Source organism: Chrysochloris asiatica, unplaced genomic scaffold, assembly GCF_000296735.1.
Source record: "Chrysochloris asiatica unplaced genomic scaffold, ChrAsi1.0 scaffold00010, whole genome shotgun sequence".
Classification (NCBI taxonomy): Eukaryota; Metazoa; Chordata; class Mammalia; order Afrosoricida; family Chrysochloridae; genus Chrysochloris; species Chrysochloris asiatica.
The window spans coordinates 12117980-12130853 of record NW_006408528.1 but is presented as its reverse complement, the minus strand read 5'-3'; the positions used below and the strand labels follow the sequence as shown (position 1 = coordinate 12130853).

Here is a 12874-nt window from a genome sequence, read left to right as displayed (position 1 = left end):
GGTTCCGACCCATAGCGACCCTGTTCAGGGTTTCCGAGGGTGTAAATCCTTACGGGAGTAGAAAGCCTCATCTTTCTCCCGCGAAGTGGCTGGTAGTTTCGAACCGCTGACCTTAAGGTTCGCAGCCCGATTCGTAACCACCACGCTACCAGAGCTCCTTAAGCATTAGTGATGCCTTAATGATACCCATCCACTGAAGAATATTGGTTTTCTGACATTAGTTAAATTCTTCAACAGAGGGTTTATACAATTTTGATATCTACTATAGAAAGGAGTAAGGACCAATGGGTTGTTGTTGTTGTTAGGTGCCCTTGAGTCAGTTCCAACTCATAGCAATCCCATGCACAACAGAATGAAACACTGCCCGGTCCTGTGCCAACCTCATAATTGTTGTTATACTTGAGCACATTGCTGCTGCCACCATGGCAGTCCTTCTCATTGGGACTTTTCTTCTTTTCTGCAGACCCTCCACTTTCCCAAGCATAATGTCCTTCTCCAGAGACTGATCCCTCCTGATAGAATGTCCAAAGTATGAGGGACAAAGTCTCACCATCCTGGCTTCGTAGGAGCATTCTGGCTGTACTTCTTTCAACACAGATTTGTTTGTTCTTCTGGCACTATGGCTTGCTAGGGTCTGTTTCTGAGGCAAGAGCAGTTGGCTAGCTTAGGATAGCAATTCTTCAGATGCTAGGTTCAGGCTGAGCTTCTGTTTCTTTTTATATTTTTCAGTGCTCTTTTTAAGAAGCTATGAATGATATGTCAATTTATTAACTGAACATAGCAATACTAGAAGCAGAAGTAAGTACATGTTCTAAATTAGTCACTGGACCGATTCCTGGCCCAATATTTGAATTCCAGTTTCTCAGTTCCCCAGATAGCTTTCTTCAAATCTTACCTTCTCAATGAGACCTACACTGATCACTGCATTTAATCACGGGAGCTGCTCATCCACTTGCTTGCAGCAATCTTGATCCTCTTTACTCTGCTATATTATTTTTCCATTGAAATTACTATTTTCAAACATAACACATACCTTAATTATTTCTTAAGTTTGTTGTTCATTATTTTTCCCTATTCCTTAAGAGCATGAATCTGTTTTTGTTTGTTTGGGGTTTTTCCCTTGCTATATCCTAAGTCTTAGAGCGATGCCTGACAGTTTCTGGGGCTCCATAAATTTTTGTGATGAGTCTATCAATGAATATTTGCCAAAAATGATGCCTATATTTAAGTTCATTAGAGCTTAGAAGAGATATTTTTATATAACACAAATGATACTTTAAAAATGAGACATTCACCAACACTGTCATATATTTTAGAAACGGTAGGCAAAACCAAATCATGTTTGGAGATTACAGTCAGTTAAATCCTTTTACCTGAGTTTCATGGCCATTTGTACAGAAAAAGACAGTTCCATAAATGCCTTTGCCTTTGTTAAACTGCGAGTCCTGTTCAAAGTCTACGTCCTGATTAGAAGTATGATAATCAGATTCAAGTTTTCCCATTACTGCCAATAACAATGAAGAGACTGGCTGTCTGACATCCACTGGCAATACTTAGGCACTTGGTGGCCTAAAAGGGTTAATATCTCCTTACCCCATCAAAAATTTTAGTCTCTCCAGATGTAGATTTATTCAGTTCTGGAACATCAAACGTGGCCTGCTTAAAATCTCCCATTACCTCAACAAATTTTTTGTTTTTGTAGGTTTGACCATGATCTGAGAGAAATATAGACACTTACTTCAGCTCCTGGAGGATCCTCAGGGTTATAGATCAGCAGCTTCATGGCATTGGGATGGCATCCTGCTAAAATATCTCCTGTGGCAGGATCGACACTTAAGTTATCCACTAAGGTGTCCAACTGTATTACCTTCCAACAAAGAGGAAGGAGTGAAAACATTGTCTCAATTCCCATCCACATCCCTTCCTTCCTCCACAGACATTTTACTTATTTATTTATATGAACATTTTGTGCGTATGATTTGAGTGACAGTTTACAGAGCAAATTGATTTTCTATTCAGCAATTCATGTACATTTTGTTTCTTAGCATTGAATAGAGTTCCCACAATATTATAGCACTCTTCCAAATTCTTAGCATTGAATACAGTTCCCACAATATTATAGCACTCTTCCAAATTCTTAGCATTGAATACAGTTCCCACAATATTATAGCACTCTTCCAAATTCTTCCCTATGTTTGCCATTTCTATTTGGCCTTCTTTCCTATCATTTCTTGTCTTCTGAGCTTTATCCCTCAGAAAATGCTGTCCTTTTGATCTTTTGTGATTGCTTGTCTAAGGAGTATGTATCTCCCTGGTATTAATTTTCATCATACAGGGCTTTCTATTGTTTGAGTGAAAGTTAAGCCATGGGGTTGAGTTTGGTTTCAGGCCTGAAGAGTGGCTAAAAGCCATAGTCTCAGAGGTTTCATTAGTTTCAATAAGACCAGTTAGGCCAGGCTCTTATGATTTTGAATTTTGTTCCATAATTTTCTGGATCTCTATCCAGGACCCTCTATTGTCATCCCTGTAACAGAAGTCAGCAGTAGTATCCGGGCACCATCTCCTTCTGGTCAGCGTCATCTAGAGGGCATTTTAGAAGTGCAAACACAAGCTTACTCGCATTCCCCTAACACTGCCATGTTTCTGTCATTGAAAGAGCACATTCTGAGGTCCAACATGGTGCTAATATAAGAGCGCATCTTATATGAGCAAATCAGATGCTTTTTACCTTCTGTTGAGTTAAATCCCAGTTGTCTTTTATTTTCATTACATGGATGTTCTTAGCTGTGACATCAGCTACATAGGCATACCTTTTAAATAAACAATATTTTCATTTAAATAGGCAGTAATGAGAGATGACACTAAATTTTACTTTGGAGAAGAGGCATAAAAAATCACAGTAGTTCCAAGTACCACTACACTGACTTTCTAAACCTCAGTGAGAGAAGATAATGGAGCGGTGTTTTTAACATTCCTGAAATGCTTTAAGTAAGGTTTGGATATGACATATGACTATAAAATTGGCATTTTTAGGTGACATAGAGGCTCAATCCTGTAGAGTTTCTGAGACTGAAAATCTTTACAGGAGTCACAAGTGAAGGAAGATAAGTGGACCTCTTCTAAGCAGAACAGGATCTATGTTTTCAAATGCAAGTGCTTAAAAAGAAATATCAAATGATCATAGAGGCCAATCAGAGTCATTTTTTAAAAGAGAAAGAATATTTAGAGTTGTTTTTCACAGGGAGTATTTCTGTTCATTATTTCAAATGCAATATTACTGTAACATTTAAAAACAAAAACAAAAACAACTATTTTTAAATACTTTTAAGGAGTATTTTCTCATAAAATTTACTGCTTAAAAAAATAAAAAACTTCCTCATAGTATATTCTACTGTAGGATGTTAGTAAGTCTGGAATTTATACAATCACATACCTAATCCACGTTATACCTCCCTCTCTCAGAAGAGCTTTTGAGTAATTGAACTTAGTAAAGGGGTTCAAAGAGCATAGGTATCACACATTTGTTTCCCTCTTCAGTATACTAAGTAAATGTTTTCCTAGACAGATGCAAGAATTTGGAACAAGGACCTTAGATATGTGAGTCTAAATCTCTCATTTTATTGAGGGAAATTGGAAATGCAAAAGGACAAATGGTTTGCTTAAGATGACACATTTAGTGTGACCCATGGCCAACCCTGTGCTCTCCAAGACAATATTGACTACTTAGTCCTAAGAAAGGAGACATCTCCCTAGGGAAGGAGTCTACTAGAATGTCAAAAACCAAGGGCAAAGGGTGGACATTTTCTGAAGGAACTTACTTTTTGTCTAGTGAGACTGTGATTCCATTGGCAGAGCTAAATCCTTTGGCCACCACTTTTACTTCTTGTGGACTATAGAAAAGAACGTAAGTCCAGTCAAGATTCAAGAGCATCTCTAGTAGTGACAAGAAGAAGTTGGTAAAATAGTGGTCTCTGGTGGCATAGAACTGTTCTGGTCCAAGAACCACAATGTCATTCACACTAAAGTGAAAAAAGAAAGAAAATTAAAAACAACAACTCATAAAATATTGAAGTATCCTGACCATTTGTGAAAATCACTGCATTTCCAAAATGACCAACTGGTTCATCAATTTTAAAAATTATACATGCACTAGTAGGAATTTGGTAGAGGGTCAGCGTAAAAGAGATGATCAAAAAGATGATGCAGACACAACGAACAGCAACAATGGACTCAAACATAGTGATGATTATGAGGATTACACAGGACCTGGCAGTGTTCTGTTTTCTTGGATGCAGGGATACAATGAGTTGTCATTGACTCGATGGCGTCTAACAACAACAAAACTAAACCTGACGTCATCGAGTTGCTTACATCTCACAGCTATCCTGTGTATAGTTTTTGAGGCTTAAATTCTTTACAAAAGCAGAAAGCCTCATCTTTTCCCCATGGAACAGCTGGTGGGTTTGAACTGGCGACCTTGTGGTTAGCAGTCCAATGCTTAGCCTTAAGTACTACCAGGGCTCCTTAACAATATTAGGCATTAAATAATTTCAGAGAAAATACATAATTTTACATTGCCCTAATGAATTTTCTTTTGAACATTATTATCTATCACTCTTACCTTCCACAGCAGTAAGAAAGACATAAACAAATGTAAAATAAATCTCAAATTCCAAAAATGTTGATTTGTAAATGTTAATAATGGTTAACTGTGATGTGCATACTATACTTGTTGTTGTTGTTAAGTGCCCTTGAGTCGATTCTGATACTATTGTTAGTTCACCAGTATTTCTGTTTTTCTTTTTGGAATTGTTCTCTAGCCCTTTGAAGTTAACTAAGCATAACCATGTGATTTTCTTTGGACAATGAAATTGAAGGATGTGTGCAACTTTCAGATTGAGCACTTTCACAGGCAGTGCATAATCCACTGTATTTCCTGCACTCTGCCACAGTATCCAGTGATTTCCCTGATAACAGAGGATGTCATCTTCCTAGAGTCTTAGTGAGGACAGTAGGAAACTGAGGTGCCCATATTGGATATCCAGCATACGTGAGAAGAGACAACAAAATAAAACTTTGTGGTTTTCAGCCAGTACGATGCTACATTTTTTCTTTTCCATTATTTTCTTTGAGTTGTTATTGTTGTTATGTGCCGTGGAGTTGGTTCCGACTCATAGTGACCCTGTACAGGGTTCCCGAGGCTGTAAATCTTTACGGGAGCACAAAGCCTCATCTTTCTCCCGCGGAACAGCTGGTAGTTTCGAACTGCTGACCTTGCAGTTCCCAGCCCGATTCGTAATCATTACACTACCAGAGCTGGTTGATATTCTTTCTCATTTATGTTCTTCACTATTGTTACAGTTTTTAAACCAAGCAAATCTCACTCTTGAAACCAGTAAAAAACAATAAAGTCATGCCAATTTTGGAAAACAAACAAACAAACGAAAATAAAACCCAATGACCTGTAAGCATTAAACAAAGAATTAAATAGGAGGAAAATGGGAAGTACTGATTAGAAGGTGCTGAGTTTCTGTTAGGTTTGATGAAAAGTTAGGAAATGATAGTGGTAATGGTTATACAACAAGGGGAACTTAAGTAATACCACTGGACTGCACACACAAGTAAAAACTGTTGAAATGGTAAGTGTTTTGTTAAACCACTACAACAAAAAAGGATGAAATATTTTTACCTTAAATTTTAGGAAAGGAAAAGTTATATAAATAAGGAAATACTTGGAGGTTCTGTGGTATAATTGTTTTTCCCAAGATCATTGGACTTCTCATCTTTCAGGTCTCAGATTAAATGCTCTTTCCTTCAAAAAGTATTTCCTGACACCCTATAGTGAAATTCTCTCACAAATACTTCCAACAGTTTGCTGTTGTAATTGTATTGGTCAATATGTATATCCAAGTAACTCTTGAATACCCTAGAGAAAGTGTAATTCCCTCACAATGGGTTCTACTAGCTCACTGTTTGGTCCCTTGTGACCAGCTCTGCATAGGACCTGATAGGCCTCCCACATTTGCAACCTGACTTTACCTCCAGTTTGGTGTGGGCCTCTTACCTTCACCTCCAGGTTTCCCTGCTAATGTCAAAGGAGAGGATGCTCCAAGGTGTGACTATACAAACACAATCAAGAATGCAGGGATTGTAGAGGGACTTTTGAGTGACTACCCCTTGAGGCAAATCATTTCTTTGTTTGCTTAGAGTTTTAATATGAGATTAATATGAGATTATTAATGAGGGTATCAATGGATACATTTTTCTCTTTTTTTTATCTTGGGCCAGACTATACTGCTTATTATAAGATAGTCCCATGAATTCAAACAATCAGTTACACTAAGAAATGGCTGACTTGATATATTTATAAGGGCTTTTCCCGCTTCCTGGTATTGTACTCCCTAATAAGGCAGTTTCATGCTAGGCTTTCTCTTAGGCTGTGCCTTCTGTGAGGTCATATGTTATTGCATTTGATGCTCTCTATCTAGCAGTAAGGTGAGTCAATCATGAGAAAATGTCTATTTTGCTGAGGAAATTGAGGCACAGATAAATCATCTTATGCATAGTTTCCCAGCTACCCTGGTCCTCATCGTGGCCTCAGACACCGCATCATGTACCATTGAAGGAGTTTCAATCACTACAACTTTTCTAACTTTTGCCCTTTTGCCCTCTAATCTTGTTGTCTCCAAATTCTATGGTGATAAATACATAAGTGATATTTAGAAAGAGAAAAAAGGTGTGAGAGAACAATTGCTTTTTTCCATCCTATAGTCCATGTAAAGATCAACCGCCACTATTTTAGAACATCTTAACAAGAGTGTGTGGACTTCTAGTGTGGCACTGTAGGGTTAGCACTGGACTATGAACCACAAGGTCAACAGTTCAAACCCACCAGCTGCTCCTTGAAAACCCCATACAGTATTGCTTTGAGTCAGAACTGACTCCAGGGCTCTTAACAACAACAGCAAAACCAGGAGGGACCAGTCCCTGGAGAAAGACATTACACTTGGTAAGGTGGAATTCCGGTCAGCAAAAAAGAGGAAGATCCCTGACAAGATGGATTGGCATAGTGGTAGTAGCAATGGGCTCAAGTGTGCAATGATTATGAGGCTAGTGCAGGACTTGGCAATGTTTCTTTCTGTTGTGCATAAGGTCCCTATGAGTCAGAACCAACTCGATGCTACCTAACGGCAACCACAACAACCATTTTGCAAAACACAATGTTTGTTCCGGCCTTGAAGCATGCACCTCATCCACTAAAAACTTACTATTTCTCTGAACACAATAAGAAATATGTTCACCATTGAGATAGAGTGCCTGTTTGAATTCAGATGAATCAAAGTTTAAACTCTGTTTCTGCCACTTAGAACTGTGTAACTTTTTTTTTTTACTACAGAAAGTTTCTTAGTATAGAATTTCTTTAAGTTTTCGTTTACTCGTATCTATTACTATTGATTATTGTGAGAAGTAAATTAAGTTAAGAATGTTTGGCATAGTGCCAAATACCTAGTCAACGTTTAATAAATGAATTTTTATTAGTGCCATGGACTTTTTTTTTTCCAAATTCGACTTTAAAACTCTAAGCAAACAAAGAAATGATTCATTTGGGATGAAGCTCTTAGAATATAACCTACTAGGACAACTAGAAAAGGGTGTAGGTGTTTACAGAAAAACCTAGAATAGGCATTGAGTTACTGTGGAAAAGAGGATGGAATTAGAGTGGGGAATCTAAGTGGGCACCTTTATAGGATTAAAATGCTTTCAAAATGTTAGAGCATATAGGGATATTCAACACTGAATACAGCAATTTCTTGTAAAGTGCTGGGCAGTGTTACCATGGGAACCTTTAGAAACGTTTAGCAAAAAAAAGCTACTAAACAAAAGTTTAAGAAAATCTCCTGAAGCAAAGAAAACAAATCAGCAGAGGTGCAAAATGAACAGAAGTGTGACATGCTTTTATTCCATACCTTTCCAGAAGTTTGTGTTTTATAGTTTTCAGGTATACAAGAGAATGTTCTTGTTCCTCAAATTTAAATATCTCCACTGTGGACTTCATGTGGGGATGATTCACAACATAAAGATACACAGTATGGTCTAAAATGAAAAGAACGAATAATTTGTATGTAAGAAGCTTACTTCTATGGTAACCAATTATTAAACTTGGTGTAGAACTTTGCCATTTCCAAGGGTTTTTATCAAACATCTTTTACTTGATCCCTACAGCCCACCTATTACATGAGTCAAGGAAATTTTAAAATCTTTATTCTTTTGAGGAAAGTAAAGTTCAGAGGTTAGCAACTCCTCATCCATTTCAATACTATCAAAGGTCAAAGCCAAGCCCATTATATTTCTGCAATGGTCTCTTCAGTCACACATGAAAATCCCTCTCTACAATGGTGCTGAAATCGGAATGTGATTTCTCTGGGTGGTCCTGCCACAAGATAAGTGGGTAGAAGCAAACAAAAATTGGCTGAGAGTTCTTTTTTGTGTGTGAGAATTGTTTACATTGCATCACAGGTTTAGAAATGCCAGAGTTGTGTAAATAGATTAAGCAACACTCCCAGTTAGAAAATGAACTTCTGGCACAAAACAATAACCTGAAGTTGCAACATTTAGTAAAGCCAGCATATGTGGAATGTAAATGTGAATTTAATTAAGTAACCATCTCCAGGTACTACCAACCTCAAGAATGTGCACTTATCTGTTTTTACATTGACAGCTTCTCAGAGTTGTTTTCTGAGGTGTCCAGAGCTCCAGGCAGGATGATCTTTGGAGTTTTAAAGGACATGACCCTGTCCTCCTATAGGACTTGATTGTATTCTTTTATTTATTTATTTTTTTAATTGTATTCTTGATACAGTTTTCAAGTATGTGATGGAGCAAGCCCAAGTCTGGAAATGCAGGGCTTAGTTCCCTGAAATACAGAGAGCACCTTTATGCAAATTAGGGAAGGTGCTCCTGGTTGAAGCTTTCTTCTGGGCTGACTCAAAGCTTGATCTAAACAATAGAGCCAACAAGGCCCTTCAGCCAGGCAGCCTTTTGCTGGACACAAGACAGAACCATCATATGTGCTACTCTGATTGTATGCCTTCAATTCCCATGCCCTCTCTTTTCATACCAGATATGCCTGGTATAAAATACTTTTGTCTTCATCTTCTCATTCCATCTCAATTTCTAGTTGTTATGTTTCGGCCTTATAAATGAGATACAAAACAAAGAGAGTTGACTAATAAAATAAGCTGTTAATCACAGCATATTCAACTTCTGAAAGACTGATTATATATGCCTGAGGGTCAATCTATAAACTATTCTCATCTCAGTAAAACAAAATCAAAACTAAACAAGTAAAACTGAAACTAGAAGCATCTCTACCATTATCGCATAAGAAATTCTGGTAGTGCTGTTGTTCAGTGCCGAAACTCAGTTCCAACTCACAGTGACTCTGTATAGGGTTCTGAGGAGCGCTTGGTGGGTTTGGACCATCAATCTTGTAGTTAGCAGTCTAGTGCTCATCCACATCAGGACTCCTAGTAGCATGGTGGGTTACAAATTGGACTACTAACTGCAAGGTCTACAGTTGGAATCTATCAGTCACTATGTGGGAACAAGATGAGGTTTTCTGCTCTCTTAAAGATTTCCAGCCTCGGAAACCCTATACAAGGTCACTATGAGTCAGAATCAACTCCACGGCACATAACCACCACCATTATTTTATATGCTGAAATGGCTCCCATGTTTACTGACCACTCATTGCTGTTACTGTTGTTAAGTCTCATCGACTTAACAGTATGGTTCTGACTCATAGTGATTCTGTGTATGGATTCTGAGGAACAGCTGGTGGGTTTGAACTGTTGACCTTATGGTTTGCAGCACAGTGCTGATCCTATAGTGCCATACTAGGAGTCTGTTATACTCTCTGAAATGAAGCATTTTATGTCTAGCAAGATGTCAAGCAAGAAGGTGGTGACTTTCAAATTATTTAAATGAAGCTTGAAATCCAATCCCACCTCAGGAAAGGACGCAAGGTGAACATTGAGATCACCTGGGTTCTAGTTCTAGATGTGCTATTAACAGAAATGAAATCCCATTTTTTCATAAATATAATGGAGTGTGGATATCTGCTCTGCCTGTATCCTGGGGTTCACTTCTGTATCCATTTAACACATGCCCATGGAAACCCTATACAGAGTCGCTATGGATCACAACAGACTCGGCGGCACTTAATAATAACAACAACAATGGAGTACTTCTGTGCATTAGATATTGTTTCAGACTCTGGGAATTCAGAAATGAATAAGTCATATTCCAGAGAGGAAAAGGGGAAGAAATAGTTAATAATAATAAAAAAACAACTGAAAACAAAGAATATTGGAGTGGAAATATGCCTGCTTTATAGAGTATCACCAACTTCAAGACTGATGATTAAGTATAGAGCTGTTTAGACCAATAGCAGGAGATGGAAAGAACCTTGGTTTATTTTAACAATAACAAACATTATTTACTACTTGGATGAGTACACCAAGAAATAACATAACAAGGCTCATAATGTGCTTCGAGATAGTAAGAAGGCTAACCTGAGAAATCAGTCTCTAAACTGAAATCTGAATGATGAACAAGTGTAAGCCAGAGGTAGTGGAAAGACATTTCACGTGGAGGAAACAACAGATGCAAAGCCCTGAGGCATGAAAAATGTTATAGAACAACAACAACAAAAAAAATCCAGGGTCTTGGTGTGATGGATGCTGTAAGACAAGCACTAGACTACTAAGCACAGGTCAGTGGTTCAAAAACCATCAGCTGCTCCTTAGAAACCCTATACAGGTTGCTATGAGTCAGAACCAACTCATGGCACTTAACAACAACAAAAACAGAAGAAAACCAGTGAGGCTGCTGCAGACAGTCAGGGTGAATGTGGTGTCCAGGAAGGTTAGAAAGAGCACATGGAATAAAAAGGTAGAAGTAGAGCTCACAAACCCAGACCATTCTGGAAACTGGGATTTATCATAGAGTAATGGGAAGCAATCTGGAGAATGAACATTAAGAAGATAGTGAAATGATCAAATTTGCATAAAAATAAGTCTGGCTATGAAATTGAACTGAAGTGATATAAGAGGAATATGGGGAGAGCATTTAGGGCCCACTGAAGAATCTAGGTGAGACATAACGGGCTTGGACTAGGGTGGTGGCAGTGAAGATTTGTTGTTGTTAAGTGCCTTCGAGTTAATTCTGACCCATAACGACCCTATATAGGGTTTCCACGGAGCGGCTAGTGAGCTTGAACCACTGACCTTGAGGTTCAAATGACTTTGTAGTCTGACGCATTAGCCCACAGCACCACACCAGGACTCTGGCAGTGAAGATGGGAGAGGTAAAAAGATGAAAGAGATATTTGAAAGACAGATTAGACAGAATTTTGGAACCAGTAGAATGAGTAAGTCAGGAAAGAAGGGAGGTGTAAATGTTGACCCCCAGGGTTTTATTTTGAGAAATAATTAAGCTATTCCATATGAAAAGGTTTTGTAAACTGTAAAGCAATACACATTTTAAAGCAGGGCTTGCTAAGTAAATAAGTAGTATAAGTGTAAGATTTCAGGGTAATATTTACCCTACTTAGAGCAGTTTTCTTTTAAAGCAACCCATTTATTTCCAAATGAACAAGTCTGTGTTGGTATAGACCAAAGGAAATGAATAATGACCTGCTGGATAAGTAGACAGAGATAATTATTAATCATTTCATTCTATTCATTAAAATCACTTTCAGCAGATTTACCCTTAACAATACTTTGTAGCTCTAGTATGTATTTGGTGAATTTAAATCCCATTTCCTTAAAAATTCTGAATTTCAACACTCCAGTTTGGCTTCCCGTCATGTAGTAACAACTAGCGAGGTTTCACTGCTCTTATATTTCTAAGAGCTCTAAGTATCCACAAGTATTTAAAATTAAATTAGTCTGGAATTATAAACTATGAACAACTAATATTAGAAATTATTGCCTTAAAGAACATATTATTTACTAATAAGTATGTTATTTTTTTAAATAGCAATTTTGTTAAGAACTAGTTCATATACTACAAAATTCAATCCTTTAAAATGTACAAATCTGTGGTTTTAAGTATCATAGCTGTGCAACCAACACCCATTCCAGAATATTTGCATCACCCCAAAACTTACCTTTTTCCATTAGCTGTCACTCCCTATTCCTCACTTTCTCATCTATTTTCTGCCTCTATGAATTTGCCCATTGTGGATATTTCATGTAAATGGTGTCATATAAAATGATTATATGATTTGCATAGATTTTTCACCAGTGACTTCTTGATTTCCATAGTATTTTCAAAGTTCATCTCTGTTACAGCATATGTGTATTTCATTCCTTTTTATTACCAAATAATATGTAGTTAAAGCATATTTTTGTTTATGCATTTGTCAGTTGTTAGACATTTGAGTTGTTTCCACTTTTTGGCTACTGTGAATAATACTGCCATGAACATTCATACCGTTTTTGGGTATGGACATACATATCTCAATTCTTTGGATACATACCAAGGAATTGCTAGGTCACATGGCAACTATATGTTTTGAAGAAAAATCAGACTGTTTTCTACAGGGGCTACACCATTTCACATTCTTATCAGCAATGTATGAGGATTACAATTTGGTCACACATTTGCTAACACTTGTAAAATTATAACCATATTAGGGTGTGTGAAGGGAGTGGTGCTGTAAGGTAAGCACTGGATTGCTAACCATGAGATTGGCAGTTCAACCCCATGAGTCACTCTTCAAAAACCCTATACAGGGTCTCTATGAGTCAAACCAACTCCACAGCACTTAACAACAACAGTGGAGTTTTTTATTTACATTCCCCTAAAG

At 37.6% G+C, this 12874-nt stretch overlaps 1 protein-coding gene across 2 annotated transcripts in view; it reads right to left on the bottom strand.

Annotated features, from left to right (window-relative positions):
- Positions 1–12874, bottom strand: part of PON3 (paraoxonase 3) — a 114967-nt gene that overhangs the window by 80980 nt on the left and 21113 nt on the right. The window contains exons 5-8 of one of the 2 annotated variants that reach the window (XM_006834275.1): positions 7968–8094; positions 3819–4019; positions 2729–2810; positions 1739–1867 (exon numbers count right to left, since the gene is read on the bottom strand). The exons of the other annotated variant lie outside the window; for it this stretch is intronic. Coding sequence (XP_006834338.1) covers positions 1739–1867; positions 2729–2810; positions 3819–4019; positions 7968–8094 — 539 coding nt within the window. The remainder of the gene's footprint in view (positions 1–1738; positions 1868–2728; positions 2811–3818; positions 4020–7967; positions 8095–12874) is intronic. 2 annotated transcript variants of the gene reach the window in all.